The 18,425-nt window shown below is 50.3% G+C and overlaps 1 protein-coding gene across 1 annotated transcript in view; it reads right to left on the reverse strand.

Annotated features, from left to right (window-relative positions):
* Positions 1-15,041, reverse strand: part of LOC119453349 (DNA-dependent protein kinase catalytic subunit) — a 98,497-nt gene extending 83,456 nt beyond the window's left edge. Inside the window, exons 1-4 of the mRNA XM_049667919.1 lie at positions 14,730-15,041; positions 8,699-8,894; positions 6,181-7,472; positions 4,981-5,082 (exon numbers count right to left, since the gene is read on the reverse strand). Coding sequence (XP_049523876.1) covers positions 4,981-5,082; positions 6,181-7,472; positions 8,699-8,894; positions 14,730-15,041 — 1,902 coding nt within the window. The remainder of the gene's footprint in view (positions 1-4,980; positions 5,083-6,180; positions 7,473-8,698; positions 8,895-14,729) is intronic.
* Between the last annotated feature and the right edge of the window lie 3,384 nt (positions 15,042-18,425).

An 18,425-nucleotide genomic window follows, 5' to 3' on the forward strand; every position in this document is an offset into this window, starting at 1 on the left:
ACCGAGCAGACTCATCCAACACGAAGTTGATAAGATGCTTTCTCGTAACATCATTGAACCTTCTTGTAGCCCATGGGCATCCCTGTTGTCCTAGTTAAGAAAAGGACAACAGTTGGCGATTTTGCGTAGCTTATCGGCACCTAAACAAGGTAACCAAGAAGGACGTCTATCCGCTACCACGCATTGACGATGCCCTTGATTGCCTCCATGGAGCACAATATTTTTCGTCCATAGACCTTCGCTCCGGGTACTGGCAAATTGCCGTCGATGACATGGACCGTGAGAAAACGGCTTTTATTACTCCCGACGGCCTCTATCAGTTCAAAGTAATGCCTTTCGGGTTATGTAATGCCCCCGGCCACATTTGAACGAATGATGGACGCCCTCCTACACGGTCTCAAGTGGTCCATCTGCCTCTGTTACTTGGACGATGGGATCGTTTTTCTCCCACTTTTGCGACGCACCTCTAACGCCTATCGACGGTCCTCTCTGTTTTTCGTCGGGCGGGGCTACAACTCAATTCGTCCAAATGCCACTTCGGTCGTCGTGAAATTTCTGTGCTCGGACATCTCGTCGATTCTTCGGGTGTCCGTCCTGATCAAGATAAATCCGGGCAGTGAAAGACTTTCCCGTGCCCACGTGCGCCAAGGACGTTCGCAGCTTCTTGGGCCTCTGCTCCTACTTTCGTCGGTTTGTCTGCAATTTTGCGGACGTTGCACGCCCTCTTACTCAGCTCCTCAAGAAAGACGCTGCCTTCATTTGGGGCTGTGAGCAAGCTCGTGCTTTCACTGAGCTGATCCGGCTGCTTACTTCCCCTCCCATTCTCGCTCACTTTGACGCGTCAGCTCCAACAGAAGTCCGTACCGATGCCAGCGGCCATGGTATTGGAGCTATCATGGCCCAGAAACAACAAGGACAAGACCGTGTTATTGCTTACGCCAGCCGCCTTCTTTCCCCTGCTGAGCGCAAATATTCCATCACTGAGCGCGAGTGTCTGGCTCTCGTTTGGGCAGTGGGAAAATTCCGCCCCTATTTGTACGGCCGGCAATTCACAGTCATTACTGACCACCATGCTCTGTGTTGGCTTTCATCTCTGAAAGATCCTTCTGGGCGCCTTAGCCGATGGGCTCTGCGCCTTCAAGAATACAACTACTCAGTTGTATACAAGACAGGCCGGTTACACCAAGATGCGGACTGCTTGTCGCGCCATCCTGTCGACCCACCTGACGTTTCTATGGCCGGCATTCCTGTCACCGTTCTCTCTTTGAGTGCTTTTGACGATATCGGAGCGGAACAACGCCGGGACGACTTCTTAAAAGACCTTATTCAACGGCTGACTTCAACGACGCCCGACCCTTCCCTTCGAATGTTTGAACTCCACGATGGCGTCTTGTACCGCTGTAACATGCGCCCTGACGGCCCTGACCGACTCTTAGTTGTCCCTTCGCATCTGCGCCGGACTGTTCTCGCCCAGCTTCATGATGTGCCGACTGCCGGTCACCTTGGCGTGTCACGGACTTACGACCGCGTTCGTCGGCGCTTTTTTTGGCCTGGTCTTTACCGTGACGTCTGCCGTTATGTCGCTGCATGTGACCTTTGTCAACGACGAAAAAAGCCGACCACGCTCCCTGCTGGCCGCCTTCAACCACTTGACGTGCCTTCAGAACCATTCTTTCGTGTAGGCGTTGATCTTTTAGGCCCTTTTCCTACGTCTGTTTCGGGAAATAAGTGGATTGCTGTAGCAACAGATTACGCCACCCGATACGCAATCACACGGGCTCTTCCGACAAGCTGTGCAACCGATGTCGCCGATTTTATACTAGAAAACGTCATCCTTCACCACGGTGCCCCTCGACAGCTCCTTACCGACCGAGGCCGCTACTTTCTTTCGAAAGTTGTTAATGACATTCTACACTCGTGCGCGACTAAACACAAACTTGCTACTGCTTACCATCCACAAACGAATGGTCTAACCGAGCGTCTCAACCGGACCCTCACTGAGATGCTATCCATGTATGTCTCCGCTGGCCATCGCGACTGGGACGTTGCATTACCATTCGTTACCTTTGCCTACAATTCTTCTCGCCACGATACCGCAGGCTTCTCTCCATTCTTCCTCTTGTTTGGCCGCGACCCTACGCTACCTTTCGACACCCTCCTGCCTGATAGCCTGTATTTCACATCAGAGTACGCCCGGGACGCCATAATCCAGGCACAAGAGGCACGCCATATTGCCCGACTTCGACTTGTGGACTCGCAGGAAAATCAGCGGCGCTTATATGACACCCGCCATCGTGACACCCACTACACACCGGGCGCCCTGGTTCTCCTTTGGTCTCCGTCGCGACGCGTTGGCCTCTCGGAGAAGTTGCTTTCACGCTACTCTGGTCCTTACCGCGTCTTGCGTCAAGTAACCGACGTCACCTACGAAATCGCCCCTCTTGACCCCCCCGTGGCTCAGCCTCGTTCCGACGTAGTCCACGTCGCGCGTCTTAAGCCGTATCACTCCAACGCCTCCTAACCAGCACCGGGTCGGTGCTTCAGCCGCCGGGGGTCATGTGACAGAGCGATGAAGAAGACGTTTTGAGAGCACTTGAAGAAGACGAAGCTCGGGACTTCGCGTGCTTACTATGATCTTGTCAGCCGCTGCCAGTCTTGTAAATGCACTGTAAATACATTTCTTATTCCTTTTCCCCGTAACAAATATATACAGAAAGAAAAAGAGAGAAAGAAGGACTGGCGGACCCGTGCGCTGAGAGGCATTGCTTGACACAGATTTGGTAACTGCAGCAATGCGCTTGAAGGCGTGTATTTGTTACAGTCGAGGATATTTTTTATAGGTAGCGCTTGTTTTTTTCGTTGCGTGAATCCGCAAAAAAAAATAATAATAAAGAATATATACAGACGAAGTCCTGGTGGATGGTGAGCATCGCACGCGCAATACGAAGGCGGGGGATCGTTTTCCACCTGTGGCAAGTTGTTTTATCATCCACTTTAACTTTCCATTAATCTATCATTTCTATATTTCAATTCGTAAGCACATGTGATTTCTCCCTATGTTTTCCTTCGTGTCTGTGTTTGTTGGCTTCTTCTGATACGATTACTGAAAATCAGGCCCCTCGGTTCCCTTTGTTCTCGTTCATTACATAACGAGGGCCTCGAATCCGGCAACATTTGATCCCTTCAGGTAGCATGTGTGGGTTTATTGACCAGTCGCCTTCACCCCAAAAAAGATCACGTACTCGTGACGCCTGTGGCAGAAAGGATGTTCCACATCCACCGCCAACGTTTGTGAGTGGTGGCGCTGGCTAACACTCTCAGGGTTAGTTTCTCGTTGTAAAACATAAATAGTCCTGAAAGTGGATGGGAAAACGGCGCCGTGGTAGCTGAATTGGTAAGAGCATCGCACGCTTAATGTGAAGACGTGGGATCGAAGCTGGGAAAACCCAGCGCAGGGTGGACTCTGTCTACGCCGCAGATGGCTTTCAAGATACAGCGGCCCTGGCGGGCGCGCGTGGCGTAGAAAGCGGCCTCCCCCCTCCATACCCCCCCCCCCCCCCCCCGGAGCCTTGCGCGCGACTGGAAGACGGCGCGCTTCCTTCCCGCTTCCCTCCCTTGCGCTTGCAAGACTGAGCCGCGATCGCCGGCTCACCCTCGCAAGCTTTCATTCGCACATACAGCACAGGGCACGCGGCGACGATTTTATCGCCCTTGGACTTTACACGGAAGCTCACAGCGACGGCGACGCCGACGGCAGAAATGCGCCTGGAGTGTCCATAAAATTGCTATCGCAATAAAAAAAAACGAGGCCAGAAATCTGTACACAGTACTTATAATATAGCTACAGCGGACAAAATTACTGTATTGAGTACCTCTCTGAAATACGTCACTCCTTTGTGAGTATACATCTGCAAAGCCGTCTTAAACATTGTAACAATTTTTCGCAAGCTATCAATTCATCTATGCGTGTGCACTTCAAATGTTACAGAAGCAGTTCACAGAAACGCGATATCTAATTGGTAGAAGGTGATGTATTCGTATGCTTCATTTTTTTTCTGACTTCCAGAGTAATTTGGCAATTTGTGTAACAGTTGTGGGAGCCTTGAATCAAGTATGTGCTTCCAAGTGGCAGTGAGTGCAATACCGTTTTCTCTCCTATCTGCAACAAATTTCTTTCAAATCGGTTTCGCGGTTGTCCATTATGTGTGTTTCGGGTGCATTTGAATAAGGGAAGTCAAAATTGACCCCAAGGAAAATCTTCCTCTGAGGCGCTCGCCTTGAAATCATCATATACATCATACTATTTTTCATGCCCAACTGCAGGACGAAGGCCTCTCTCAGCGCTTAACTCTATCATGCGTTAGCTGATTCCAAGTTGTGCCTGCATGTTTCCCAACTTCGTCACACCACATGAGTCTCTGCAGTCCTCGACTGCGCTTCGCGTCTCTTGGTACCAATTCTGCAACTCTAATAGACCAGTTATTATCTGTCCTACGCATTTCATGGCCTGCAGATCGAGCTACATTTTCCTTCCTCTTTTATTGTCGGGCACTTTCCGGGGGTTGACTAACCACTATCTATCTATCTATCTATCTATCTATCTATCTATCTATCTATCTATCTATCTATCTATCTATCTATCTATCTATCTATCTATCTATCTATCTATCTATCTATCTATCTATCTATATATCTATCTATATATCTATCTATCTATCTATCTATCTATCTATCTAATTATCTATTTAACGATATTTTCCCGCCAACCTGGGTCAATGATTAGTCCATGGTCGAAAAGGTAGCGCATCGGACTGTTGTGCCGAGGGAGCAAAGCCGGAAACCGACCGTCGGACCAACTTAGGTCACCGCACTGTGTACCTATGTGCCACTCTTCAATGAACCTTTTTGACGCAGACCTGGATCGCTGGAAATGCGGGAACGGGTATGTAGCGCTCTTCAACGAATCTCTTTGACGCCTACTTGGAGCAATGGGAATGTGTCACTCAGCCTGTGCTGCTCTTTAATGAACGTCTTTGACGCCACCTTGGGCACCGGGATATGTGCCACTTGGAATGTGCCGCCCTACAATGGCCAAAAAGACCCTTTGACTTTTGCCGATGCTCGGCGAAATCGAACCCGCACTGCCTTTCGACCATCTGAATGTACAAGCTAGTAGCCAATTTGTAAAATTTCTCCCGTGCTGGGCGGAATCGAGTCCACGACAGACGGGTGCCTCAAGGACTGCAGCCCGACGCTTGAGCAGGCTGCGCCACGAACGCACCGGGTATGCGTCGCTTTCAATGAACGCCTTTCGCGTCAACGCTTTAGCGAGCTCCGCCATGGATGCACTGAATACGCGCCGGTCTTCACTGAGCCTCTCGCTAACTTCGGTAACTGAGTATGTGCCGCTGGGAGTTGCGGCCAGCGAGAAAACAAATCGCTTCTCGGCCTTTTGGCTAAGATCAAAGTGTAGCGAGAAAACAAATCTGAGCATTCGCACACAACAGCGCGCCACGCGCCTCCTCTCGGAGGCCATGCTGAAATCTTCTCGGCAGCGCCACTAGAAGGTGCAGCGTGTCCAAAAAGAAGAAGCAAGGCTATAGGCGACCCGAAACAGCTGATGGCTTCGTGTGCACTGTGCTCTCGCGCACCTATAGTTCGCGTTGAAGTGAGATCGAGGCAGCCCGAAAGGGAATTCGATCGCCGCTGCTGCCACTCTTTATCACGCTAGCGTTCTGACAGCGAGTGTCCGCGGTCATTGAGTGAAATGTGTTCGTGTTTGCCTGTGCGTGCGTGGCAACATGCTTGTTAACTTTGTCAGTAAGCGCATGTTTACAGCAGTTTATGGAGCTGTTAAAAACGACTAACTTTACTTCGTATAGCTGTGTAATAATTTGCTATCGCAATCAGTGCTTCGCCTTCCGGGTGAAACTGTGATATTATTCTATCCTATATAGCGACTTACAATATGTTCAAGTTGGACTAGCTGGTGCGTAAACATAAAGACGAAGAATAGCGCTAGGACGGGACCACATCCCACGTTATGTGCATTCTTCGGGTCCTTTTATTTCACTATTCTTCACATATATGCACGTTTGTCATGCTGTCGAAGTAAGCCAAGTCTCACGCCCTTTTTCGATTTCGTTTCTTTTATAACGCCAAGCAGTACTCGGCAGGAACCATCGGGTCCCCGTGCTCGCATGTGAACAGCTGTGCGAACTCGGGAGTGTTCATGACGACCAAGTTGCACACGAGCACCGCGTCTAACGCGGCGGTGAACGAGTGAGACGCGCCCTTGCTGCACAGTCTCTGGCAGTACTTGACGAAGTACGTCTGCTTCCAGGCCGGTGCGTCGGCTGCATTCTCGAGGCGAGTCCAGACGCTCGCGTGAGATTTGCTGGCTTGCAGCGCCACCTGGAAGGCGACTGTCTGCGAAGCTATGTCTTCCAGCACTTTGCCGAGGGGCCGGCGTGTCGACGTTTTCGCGAGGCACGCCGAGATGTTAGTGGTTAAGGCGGGGATGAGGGTTTCTCTCCTTCCCGCCTCTGAGGTTGGCGAAGCAGCGCCGCCTAGCGGTTCTGATACGTAGCGTAGAAGCGTAGCAGCGAGGTCCGTTCCGAAGGTGGCGTAGTTTAGCGGGTTGTCGTGTCCGTGACAGAAAGAGGAAGGCCTGAAGGATTCGACGGGGAGCAGAATGGTAGTTGTGGAAAGGCTAGACCTTTCTCGTCGGCGTGTTGCGTCGTTCTTTGCAGTCCTTACGTTGTGGCTAGAGCCTCGACATAGCAGGACGTTCCTGTAAAGACTGCGATCGCTCAGGTTGCCCCGACACGCCGTGTCCTGCAGGTTGCTCGCCAGACCCTCCATTGAAAGCACGTCGAATCTGAGTTGCTTCAGTTTGGCAATAGCAGCTCCACTTTTCTCTTTGTCTGGTGCGTAGTTTTCTCGAAGCATCTTTTCAAGTGTAGACAGGAGCGAGTCGGCCACGGACTGCTCCTCATGGTTCTCGTCGAAAAAGCCCAACAGATAAGACTCGAGGTACTGCCAACTCGTGCCGAGGGTGTCTGCGATTAGCCGGAAGCAGGCGTCATTGCGGTTGTCGTCAAGCAGAACTTCGAGCAGCTCACTTGGAAGCAGCACGTGGGCCATCGAGTAGATGGCTGCCTCACGCGGGTTCAGTTTGTCGAAGAGGATGGTGAAGATTCTCTTCAGAATTTCCACCCTGACAGTTACTGCTGACCTTGACACGTTCGCACTGCGAAAACTGTAAGCCTCGATGATCTTTTGCCAGGCCGATGTGACGATATCTCCTTCAGTGGTGCTCGCGAGGCCTTCTATCGTCACGTGAAATGTGTCGACCTCGGTCAAAGCTGCCGCTAGCTCCCTGTCGGCGCCCACGAGTTTGTCGATAGCCTTAGAGCGCACGTCATTGGGCGTCTCGAGAAGCTGCGTCACGCCTTTCAAAACGGCGTGTACTGCGCTTTTGTTCAGGTATGCAGAGAAAGGTCGTAAAAAGCTGATCGCTGTAGTTCCATTTTGGCCACTCTCAAAATATATGAATGGCCTAATTCCATGAGTGGTCCAAAGAAATGCTGAGAAGTTCGCGACGTCCTGCGGTGTCTTTATGAAACCTGGATCGATGAAGAAAAGCGCCCACCTTTCAATGCCGCGAAGAATATTCATCAAGTAATGATTCACTTTGCCCCATTCTAAACGAGTTTTCGAAAACTAAGCCTGCTTTTACGCTACTTCTCAATGACCTATATTGGCGGAGCCGGTTGAAGCTTTGTAACTTCCTAAACCGCGATGCAGCTATATATCCATACTTAAAAGGAAGAGATCGAGACACCGACCAGAAAAGGGTTAAAAATATATATTTAAAATACATTAACGTTCCGGCTCCCCCACGAGAGCCTTGTTCACAAGGCTCCCCTGCTTGTGAACAAGGCTCCCGTGGGGGAGCCGGAACGTTAATGTATTTTTAAATGTATTTTTTTAAACCTTTTTGGTCGGTGTGTTTATTGGACAGTGGTTTCGTTCCTCCATGAGTAAGCGGGAAATTTCCCTAGATTCTGACAAAATTCCTCGTTTTCTCTAAGTACGACGTAAATTTCCTAGACCTAGGGAAATTTCCCTAGGGCTAGCAGCACTGAGGGAGGGGAACGAATTCTCGGCTTTAGTTTCCTTCTCCTGCGTACTCTACGCGCCAAAAAAAAAAAAAAAAGCAGAACGCAGCGTATACTACTAACGCCCCCTGGACACAACGACGCGAAGCCACCACCCGCAGCGCAGCAGCCAACTACTTCGTTCAAAAGTGCATAGATCAATCGCAGAGTCTGTGCAATACAGGACCGAACAATGTTGATTTTCATTGATTACCGATGCTTAGTGATGTTTTGATTTCGAGGCGTATAAACATTCTTGTGGGGCTTGATGATGCATTTCGATTGTTCGCAGTTTCATTGTGTGTGTTTCGTTCTAGAACAGCCTCTCAGGAGTAAAGTCCATGGGCCCACCTTATTAGAGGACAAGTATTTTGTGTTACCCGTGGACTCACACCGCAATCTTCCAATATATTTCGTGTGTACTAGCTAAGCTAACGAAACTGTCAGGGAGGTTAATGAAGTGTTGTAGAAGACGCGCCAGCGTTAGCTTATGACACCGGAGGCTTGGTTGCTATTAGGCACCTTGGACTACTCACCAAACGTGTATTCCATGGTCAAGTTAGTGATATTCAGGAATTCCAGCATGTTCTTCTGAAGCAGGACCTCCAGTGAGAGAGGCGTCCCGAGGCACGACTTCAAGAGCATGGCCGCTTGCGTAGCCACGTGCTCTCTGTCGTTCCGTGAGGACAGCTCGAGCAGCACGCGCTGCAGCGTCTTTCTTTCTTCCTCGACCTAAAACATATGCAAAGCAAGTGTGCGAAAAAAAATCCTATTTTTCTTTGAAGGCAACGTTGTCGTTGCGATGGACGCTACCATCGTGCTCGTTCTTCCTGTAATGTTATTTGTTTTATGGGAATCAGCCGATACATAGAAAAATGTAACTGTCTTCAATCTAGAGAATTTTTTCTGCGATACTTATTGAAGGTTCATAAGCATGCTACGTGGGCTTTTGACTTCTCGCCCACTGTGCTTGTTAAACTCGAACGTTTACACCATGTCTCGCTTGCATTTGTTGTCCGCTGACCTCCAATTGCGTTGACGCAATCGATTGTTACTATGACGCGAATAGGTCATGTTGTACCATGTCGCATTTTCTAACTCCCACGCCGTCCTCCTTGGAATGGCAGCCATGCGAGAAATGCATATTGGATGGGGCATTCACAGAACTCTGTTGTGTCGGCCCGCGCTGCAGTGTCGAAAGGCAAGTCAAGTGCGCAGTCCTTGGTCGACTGCACAATAGTGCACTGTCAGAGCAAAAAATTCGAGGATAGTGGCCCCGAATGAACACCGCGCATGGGGCTATATCTGCGTTGCTGAACTTGCCCAGGTCAACGAGCATGCATAATAAACTTTGAGGACATTGCTTATCCCGCTGGACTGTGGGCGTGGTTTATTTCAAAGCTCCGTCTTCATCTCTCTACTACCTTACTCATCATTCCCGTACATAACAACCTCCCTGACTTTTTTTTTCTATACGTCTTTTCTCTCTCTTGTTTCTTGTGGACTTACGTCAACAAATTTCCTGTAATCGATCTGCAAGTCCATGAACGACATATAGAAAAAAAATAGACTTGTCGACATTTCCATACAGAGTATCTAAACTTTACATTGAGCAAGTGGCGTGATTAATAAGTCACAGCAGTCCACAATATGCATATTTGCCATCCAAAGGCTGTCTAATTTTTTTTTGTGCGAATATAGCAGCGGTCTCTGCAAAATAGCAGCCGCAAGTCAGCCGAAAAAGCAAATATATTATAAAGAAAAGTCGTCTACAATACATCTATAGACAATCGTATACTCTATAAATTTATTTCAACGCCTCTTTCGGAGACGCCTGCCTTAAATATTGATACTAGGAGAATACAGATGAATGTTTTTTTACTGACAACGTTTGTGAGCAGTGGTGGAGATTAACCTTTTATTGCTCTATAGGGACGCTATAACGTAAATTGATTCCAAACTGTTTGGATTCCAAACTCCTGACGTCAAATTTACGTAACCACCGACGCAAGCATCGGGCGGTGACCCGCAGCGTTGTCTGAACAACCCAATCTAACACTCTCCTCGTTTATAGGAGGTCACCTTTGTTCACTTTCAAAACCAATAACATTGTCTACACTCAGCGGTTTTTCTTATCTAATTGGCTGACAAGAGGCGAGGAGCACGCTCTAGTGGAGAGGGTTTCGATGGGGCCGAGCCAGCACAGTGAAAATAGACAACCGCATGAAGAGGGTGGTGCCGGCTTCTCCGATTGGGCCACTTCGTCTTACTTAGCTTGCGGTGGCTGGTCGAAAATCGCGGCGGTGTGCAACGGAAGGATAAGGATGCCGCTAAAACGGATCCTCAGCAAGGAAGAGTTGGCAGAGCGATGTCGTATGCATGCCAAAAGGGCTCGATAACGTTTTACTGCCACGCAAAAAGGTTTATCATGCGCAAATAAATACATGCTCACCGGCAGGTGCGAGTAGCGAGGGCCTGAGCGATCGGCGGGCAGCCATCTTCTATTCTTTTCGGAACGGGGCAGTCTGTGGCTATTCAGGCCGCGAGGTCACGTGACAGACAGGCGAAGTGGGCGTAGCCAGAAAACATTGGACCAATAGCAGAGGGCTAATGGTGAAAAGGCGTCGAATAAGGAATGATTATTTTTCTTTTGTGCGGTTTAATCATGCATAATCAGTGTGCACACGTTATATCAGATGGCGAGCTATCGCGGTTTTCGTGACGTCGCGTGACAGACAGGCGAAGTTGGGAGTGGCCCGAAAATGTTTTGACTAATCGTGGAGGCTGATTGCAGAAATTGGAATCAACACAGTTTGGAATCAGTTTACGTTATAGCGCCCTAGTTTTTGGGACTGAAGAAAATGGCACTTGCAGACAGGAATACTTTACATTAAGCTAGAACATTCAATATTAGTTGAACACCATCTGCTAGCTCCAGATAAAAATGATGGGCTTCTAAAAAAAATGTGGTTGATCCCTCTTATATAGGAATCGGTATAGAACACGAAAGTGAAACGTGTCTTCACAGAAGTAGTGTAATGTTTATTGCACATTGATATATAATGTCTATTGGTGTTTTGTGGCTAAAGCGCCCTTAAGGCCCGAACACATTCGGCGTTTTCCCGGCGTTTCCTGGCGTTTCGTCACCCGGCGCCGCTCAGCGTCGACGCTGAGGGAGGCGCCAAGCCGAAACGTCGTACTCAAGGCACACCAGAAATCTCGGCTATCTCGGCGCCGGCGCCGCCGCCGGAAGCGGCTCGATGAGCGCCGACGTGGCGCCGACCAATCAGCGCGTGGCCGCGGCCGCGCTGCTGGCAACTTTTGCAAGCGACTTCCGCAGCAACCATTTCGCGTGCGTGCCACCACGTGGCGCCAGTGTCTCGTCGGCGAGGCGGCGCCGTCTGAGAAAGCAGCCGCTCGTACCTTCGAGCGCGTTGCCGTGAATAGACAGTTTTAGTTACACGTACGTAGGGACTTCACGTACGCAAACGTTAAAAGTCTGCGTACCTTACGTGCACGCAATCTAAAACGCTTTTAGCTACACGTACGCGACGCGCGCCAAGAGGAACCACGTAGCTCCATCTATCGGGAAATATGAACACTGCGGTAGCCAATTCAATCCAATATGAGTATTTCAGCCAAGCCGGTGATGTGCATTGATGCGTGCCGGCGATGGTCTCCGCAATGCCTGGAAGTGTGTTGTACAAGCGTTACCTGCTGTCATCGTTGTCTTGGAATAAAAAAGATGACCAGTCATCTTGTCGCCGTATTTCGATGCAAGCCGTCTGCGCGCGCTCGGCACGCTATCGCTTGTTCGTGATCTCGCGAAACGCCCACGTGAAGCTGTCTACGTGCGCAAGAAACGCACGCAAAGAATCGAATCTCACGTACGTCCGTGAGACCAGCGCGCGGCCGCTACGTTCTGCGCATGCGCACTGCTTACACGTAGAGGCTCTACGTACGCAAAGCCTCTACGTAGAGTACGTGAAACTAAAACTGTCTAATGTTTTTGTGTGTGTGTGCCGCAGAACTATAAACAGGGCTTAAAAACCTTAATCGGGAACATTACTCATAGTTCACTTGAATGACATTGCACACTGCTTCTGGTTAAATCTGTCTGGTCACATTGTGCGACGCTGGACTGGCGCTGTTTGCGTGCGTCTCATGTGGCTGGGTGACCTCTCCGGCGCCGTTGATGCAACGACGCCGAGAGACGCAACGGCAGGAAACGCCGGTGAAAACGCTGAATGTGGGCCGGGCTTTAGGCGTTGATGCACCCACGCTGACGCCTGGTGGCACGTCTCCTCCATCACGACTACCAACGTCGATGACCATGAGCAACCGTCGTGCATATGGAAGCTGCACTACGCTGCACACGCTAGCACAACGCGAAAGACGAAGCACGTAACTGACACACTAATACAACGCGCAAGACAAAGCACGTAACTGAATCGTCACCGAGTCAAATCAGCGCGTACAGCGCGTCGTAATTGCAGCCTCCGCGATCAACTTCAGAAACATTTTCAGAGCTAATTGCGGAGGCCACGCTCCGCTGTGCTGAGTACGGTGAACGCCACCTAGGTGGCGTTGGTAGTGCTTCTTGATGCCAGCGTCCCTTCGAATGCTGGCATCGAGGCGGCGTAGTGCTGAGACCACCGAAGCGTTCACTGTCGGTGCGCGTTAGTGTCATAATGCAGTACTTCTCTTTTCTGCTCGTAGGCGGCGGCACCGCCCCGAGCAAGAGCGCGGGTACACGGAGGAGTGTTAGATATATAAGGCGCGTCTGTGTAGCTCTCTGCAAATGCGTTTGTGGCGCAATGGGTTAAACGCTCGGCGATCTATCGTCGCGGACCGGGAGGTCGTGGGTTCGATTTCCAAATTTTGCATGTTTGTGGAACTTTTTCTTCTGGTTTCTTTCTTTGTATTATGTTCGTGTATGTTCGTGTGACGTATTTCCGTGACGGAAATACGTCAGTGAAGTCTTGGTGGACCCCGGCATAAAACACTTTCGTGTTAAAAAAAAAAGAAGACCGCCGAAATGGATATCTAGTGCAAAGATGCCTTCATATCCGCACATATTCACACTCTGCTGAATTTCCTTCCCCTAAATGAATGCAGCCGCGTGAGTTCCATGGAGTGTTCACCCTTGTCGAATACTTTGTGTGAAGGACCATTGGTTTCTTAATCAGAAATGGTGACACGCCGGCATGGATTTGTCAGATTACTGCACGTAACCTGATTCTGTCAGACTAAGACCATGCCTTGGAGGCAGATAGTCGCATGGGAGGCGCCATCACAGTATTGTAGTACGTTCACGAATTTCCTTTTTTTTTAAACGGCACAAGACACCGCCCTGCAAAAATTTGAACATGTTTAGCGCGTTCAGCGCTTCTTTCACTGAACTTACGCTGTCTGAGGAACATTGAGCAAAAGGCCGAATCTGCTTTGCAGACAAAGTTTTGACACTTTGAGCGCATCACTTGTGCCAGAAGCACGAAACTGGATCGCACAAGGGCCAGTTCTGCCTGTTTATTCGGGACATTCCTAATTTGCGAAACCTGCCACAGCGTGTGCTGCTTCTAAGAATGGGTCACGCCATCGTCAAACAGTTCCCAGAATCAACGCCCAGGCGCAGAATCTCACGACAGCCTATTCTCCCGGTCACTTTAGGAGCGAGACTGCCGAAACACTCTCGCACAATTAACGCCAGCGATTCGTCAGCTCGGGAACAGAACTTGAGAGGTTTAAGCTTGTCGTAACCCTGTAAATTCAGGGCTGTATCAATGTTGATTGTATCTCTCTATTTTGTCTCTTTGTTTCTTCCCATGTTCGCTATTCACTAATTTCGGGGCCTTATTCGCATCATCCCGGTCGACCGCGCGCGCGACAGCCCGGGCCGCTGTATCTTGAAGGTCATCTGCATCGTGGTATGCGCTGTGTTTTTGCGGCTTAGTTCGCGTTGATGCGAGACGCAGCACGAAGGTGAATTCGCTCGCTGCAGCTTCCACGCTTCCCCATTCCAGCATTTTGACAGCAAGTTTCGGCGGTCATCCAGTGAGGTGTCTAATTCATGTTTGCTTGTGCGCGCGTGACACCATGCTTGTTCATTTAGCATGCCTATGTTTACAAGCTCATACGGCCGATAAACCTACTTTCCTTACTTCATATAGCTGTCCACAAATTTGCTATCGCAATCGATGCTTCGCCTTTCGGGCGAAACTGCGACATAGGTTCGGCCCACACCAGTCGGTGGGCCGACCCATGGATGCAGAGTCATAGCAAAGGGGGACAATGTCGGACACAGCATAATGCGCGGTCACGTGGGTCACGTGGCGGAGGTCTCGCGTGCCTTGCCGTCCTCACTGGAAGGAAGGTAATTGCTATGGTACAGGACACTGTACGGAATATATTTACTTGCATGACATTTATTTAACCACTTCACGAAAGCTTCGCATCTAAGATTTCACCATATACATGGTTTGGATCTGCAGAAGTTTTTTTTTTTGTTACTACAATTACCGACAGTTTAACTTTTACGACCCCGTATATGAGTATATAAAACGTTACCTGTCCCCGGTCCCTGCCTCGAGTCGGGTGGCAGGCGTACGCGTGGAAGTCCTCGCACGGGTCGGCGTAGTAGTCGATGGCCTCGCGCGCGTCCTCCGACGCCTGGTCGCAGCGGTAGCGGAAGGCGCCTGCCTCCACGGAGGAGCCGATGGCCGAAGCCTCGTTCGGGCCGAAGGAGAACGGGCCTTTGATGGACCGCAGGGGTCTCAGAACGAAGACGACAAACGAGAGCACCGCCACTAGGGCGAGGACCCCCAGGGAGCGACGAAAGAATGTGTCGGGCTTGCGGTCTTCGAAGGCCTTCGTGGACATGGTCGTCATTTGTCTGGCTGACGGGTGCGCGGCAGACTGGTGGACTGGTCAGCTGGTGCGATGATGATGATGATTCCAGATAATGATACGTACCCGCAACGGGGCCTCACAAAGGAAAATATTTATTGGAAGGAAAAGATTTATTGGGTCCTGCAAGTTGTGAGTTGCCTCAAAAAGTGGGCTGCTGCCACGTCGGGACCGGCAGGCAGAGCCTTTTGGCTGCGTCGTGGGCTTGCTGGACGGCCCATAGTTGCTCGGTCAGGTCCGGGCTGCGAATCGCTTGCCTTCCGCCTGTCCCGATCCTTGGCGAAATTTTCGCTGGTTCGGTTGCACGACCAGAGCATGTGTTCTAAGTCAAGCGGTGCATTGCAATCTGCGCATTGTGTGTTAGGATATTTGTCTGCCATGTAGAAATGTAGTCTTCTTTGCGTAGAATGAAAGAATATGTGTCGGGTTTGCGGTCTTCGAAGGCCTTCGTGGACATGGTCGTCATTTGTCTGCCTGAGGGGCGCGCTGCAGACTGGTTGACTGGTCAGCTGGTTTGATGATGAGGAGGATGATGATGATGATTCCAGACAGTGGTGCATACCCGCAACGGGGGCTCGCCAAGAAGCGGGCCGTCGAATACTACGAAAAGTTTAAGTTCAATTTAGAGATGAGGGGGGGGGGGGAATAATAAAAAAATCTGTGAGAGCGATCAAGAAGGATAAATGAAAGACAGGGACGTTAACGACGCCCGAGTTTCCACCTTCCACCTAGAGAGAGGGAAAGAGGAGTAAAAGATAAAGGGAAGGAGGTAAAGTCCAGAGAGAGTGCAAAGGCATTACTTCCGGTCTATTCTACGCTCACTACTCTGTTACACAATACACAATGTTTTATTTATGATCGGTCTTTTTGATAACTTTGTTTACGTATTTTTTTTATGCGAAAGCGTCAAATGGACCATTGAGGCGAAAAAGCCGGCGGCGTCTGTAGCAGCGAAATGGCACCTAACTGCCCAAGTGACTGCGACGCCACGTCACGAGGGCGCGAGACACGCTCGTGTCGCTGGCTCGGGCCTCGACGGAGCAGAACGGGCGAAAGGGGACTGCTGCCGCGGTATTGAGTGAGGGGAGAGGGCATCGCCGCGGCGCCACGTCACCCTCACTCCCGGAAGCCTGTGTTACCCGCGCGTTCCTTGTCCGCGCAAGCTCTTGCCTGTGTTCTAACTGCGCCTCGTTAAATCCAAATCATAACGTGCCAAGCCTCTCAACGTGCTCGCTTGCCCGCGAGGACTCCATAACACGAAGGACCGCTCAGCGGCGTTCAATTGGACATTAATGCTTTCGCATTCACAAGTCATAATAAGTGCTTATGTGTCCTCGGATTTTTTTTTATTTTCATGTCATCACTACCTGCTTTGTGGCCTATAGGCACCGGGCGCGGGATGAATTTGGACCGGTGGCGCTTTCATGCGGCGGCGCCGCGAATGTAATGGCATGTGGCGGCCGGGCCGCGCGCAGCAGGCGCTGCCATAAAACCAAGTCTGATGAAACATGTTGCGCTTTTGGGTGCGCCAACAGTTACTGAAACATGACTGAAGCTGGTTAGGCCATTCAATTCAATCGTTGTTCATCGCGGCATTGCGTTTTTCAGGCGGAAAGTCTGGATATGTGCGGTCTGTAGGCAACAGCTAGCACGTACAGACATGCTCAGCAATTGAAACGCGATACTCGAAACGCATGGCCGCCAGCGCTTTTCGCACTGACTGTAAGCGCTGGGGACATCAAACGGATGCATTGTGGTGTAGAGTGAAAGCGAGGACCTTTCTAACGCATTATGACCGCATTTGGTCCCACGGCGCTCACCTGTGGCACGAAAAGAAAAAAAAAAAACGGTGGCAGCCGCGCGCTGCCAGCGCTTCAGTCGCTGGGCACTGTACATTTCCGACGCTGATTTGCTATGGTATAGTTGTTCTAACGCTAATAAAAGAGCCGTTCGTACGCAAGAGCTTCGTGTCGCACTTGCATGGCTTCGTCTCCGCAGTGTAACGGATCCGGAACTTGGGCACCGAAGACGAACACTCAGATTTGTAGTCATTTTGCCGTCGTATCAGTGCAACAGCCTTCCTTTAATGTACATTTTTCTTCCTAGCAATTCCCAACTCTGGTTGCGTCCGGCACACGACTGTGCTGTGCATCGACGGCGAACGCCAACGCAGTGGCGTGTTCACACTCGCCGCCGCCGACGGCTCCTGTCGCGCTAAGCTATATAAAATGGGTCGTGACTGAAGATTGGGCTAGTTTATAAGCAATTAAGAATGGGGAAGCATTGCAAAAATAAAAGAACTACAACGGACAGAGAACGGGAACTTACTGACACATGTGCGATCGGCGAAGCAGCTCAAGAAACAGAATAAGGAACACGTACGTCTCCCTTTTTTTTCTGTCCATAATTTTTGTGTTATTCACATATTTCTATGATTAAATACGCGGTAATGCTAAAGCGTAAAGCAAAATAACATCTGGAATATAACTGCTAGAGCTCCACGTCTTAGCTTGCCGCGGTGAGCTCCGTTCGCGTGGTGCACTTGCATCGCAATCTGCGCTCGTTTTCTGCTTTATATACTACCTGATGCCACGAATGTGATCTGCCTCGTACAAGTGACGACCTTTCTCAAAAGCAGACACACGAAAATGCGTTTTCCGGTGCGTCAGCCCTTAAAACCCGCAGTGCCAAATCACTGGAAGCACCGAGCGCCTTCGTCCCGTCGTCTGCTTCACATGCCAGTGCTCCGACAGCTGCCGCTCGCGGCGCTGTTCCCCAGCATATCGCCGGCGCGCCGCTGGCGCCTTACAACGGCCGCCCGATGCCTATTCCCTCACCCCCGATGGTCTTGGGCAATTGGTAAAGGAAGTATCATCATCTTCATGTCTATACCTTATGTTGCCTATGAATAACAAACATGTGAAGGAACAACCCCCGTTTCTATTCGAGATTGCGTAATTAGCATGCTTGATGAGGTGGTTATTTGTGGAGCTATGTTGTGCGCTGTGAGTAATTAGTGGCGCTCCCCTTACCACCGTGCCTTACGCGTGCGCGGAAGTCAAGCGGTACTTGGAGCGACACTTTCTCAAGAACCATTTCGGAGAGAGAAAATGAAATTTTATTGAATGAAAAGGAGCGGAACTCCGTTGGGAGCGGAACTCTGTGCAGCGTTTGTCAAGACAGACACCGCGTCTGCGTCTTCGACCAGCAGTGCAGCGTCTTCAAGCGCTAGCTGTCCCCCCCCCCCCAGCCGTTAGCACCGGTATCAGAACCGGTAATACCGATATTGATGCCAGTATCACTGCACCGTACCACCGCAATTCGTTGGTACCGTGCCACCATTGTGTTATTGTACCA

Source organism: Dermacentor silvarum, chromosome 5 (assembly GCF_013339745.2).
Source record: "Dermacentor silvarum isolate Dsil-2018 chromosome 5, BIME_Dsil_1.4, whole genome shotgun sequence".
NCBI classification, from domain to species: Eukaryota; Metazoa; Arthropoda; class Arachnida; order Ixodida; family Ixodidae; genus Dermacentor; species Dermacentor silvarum.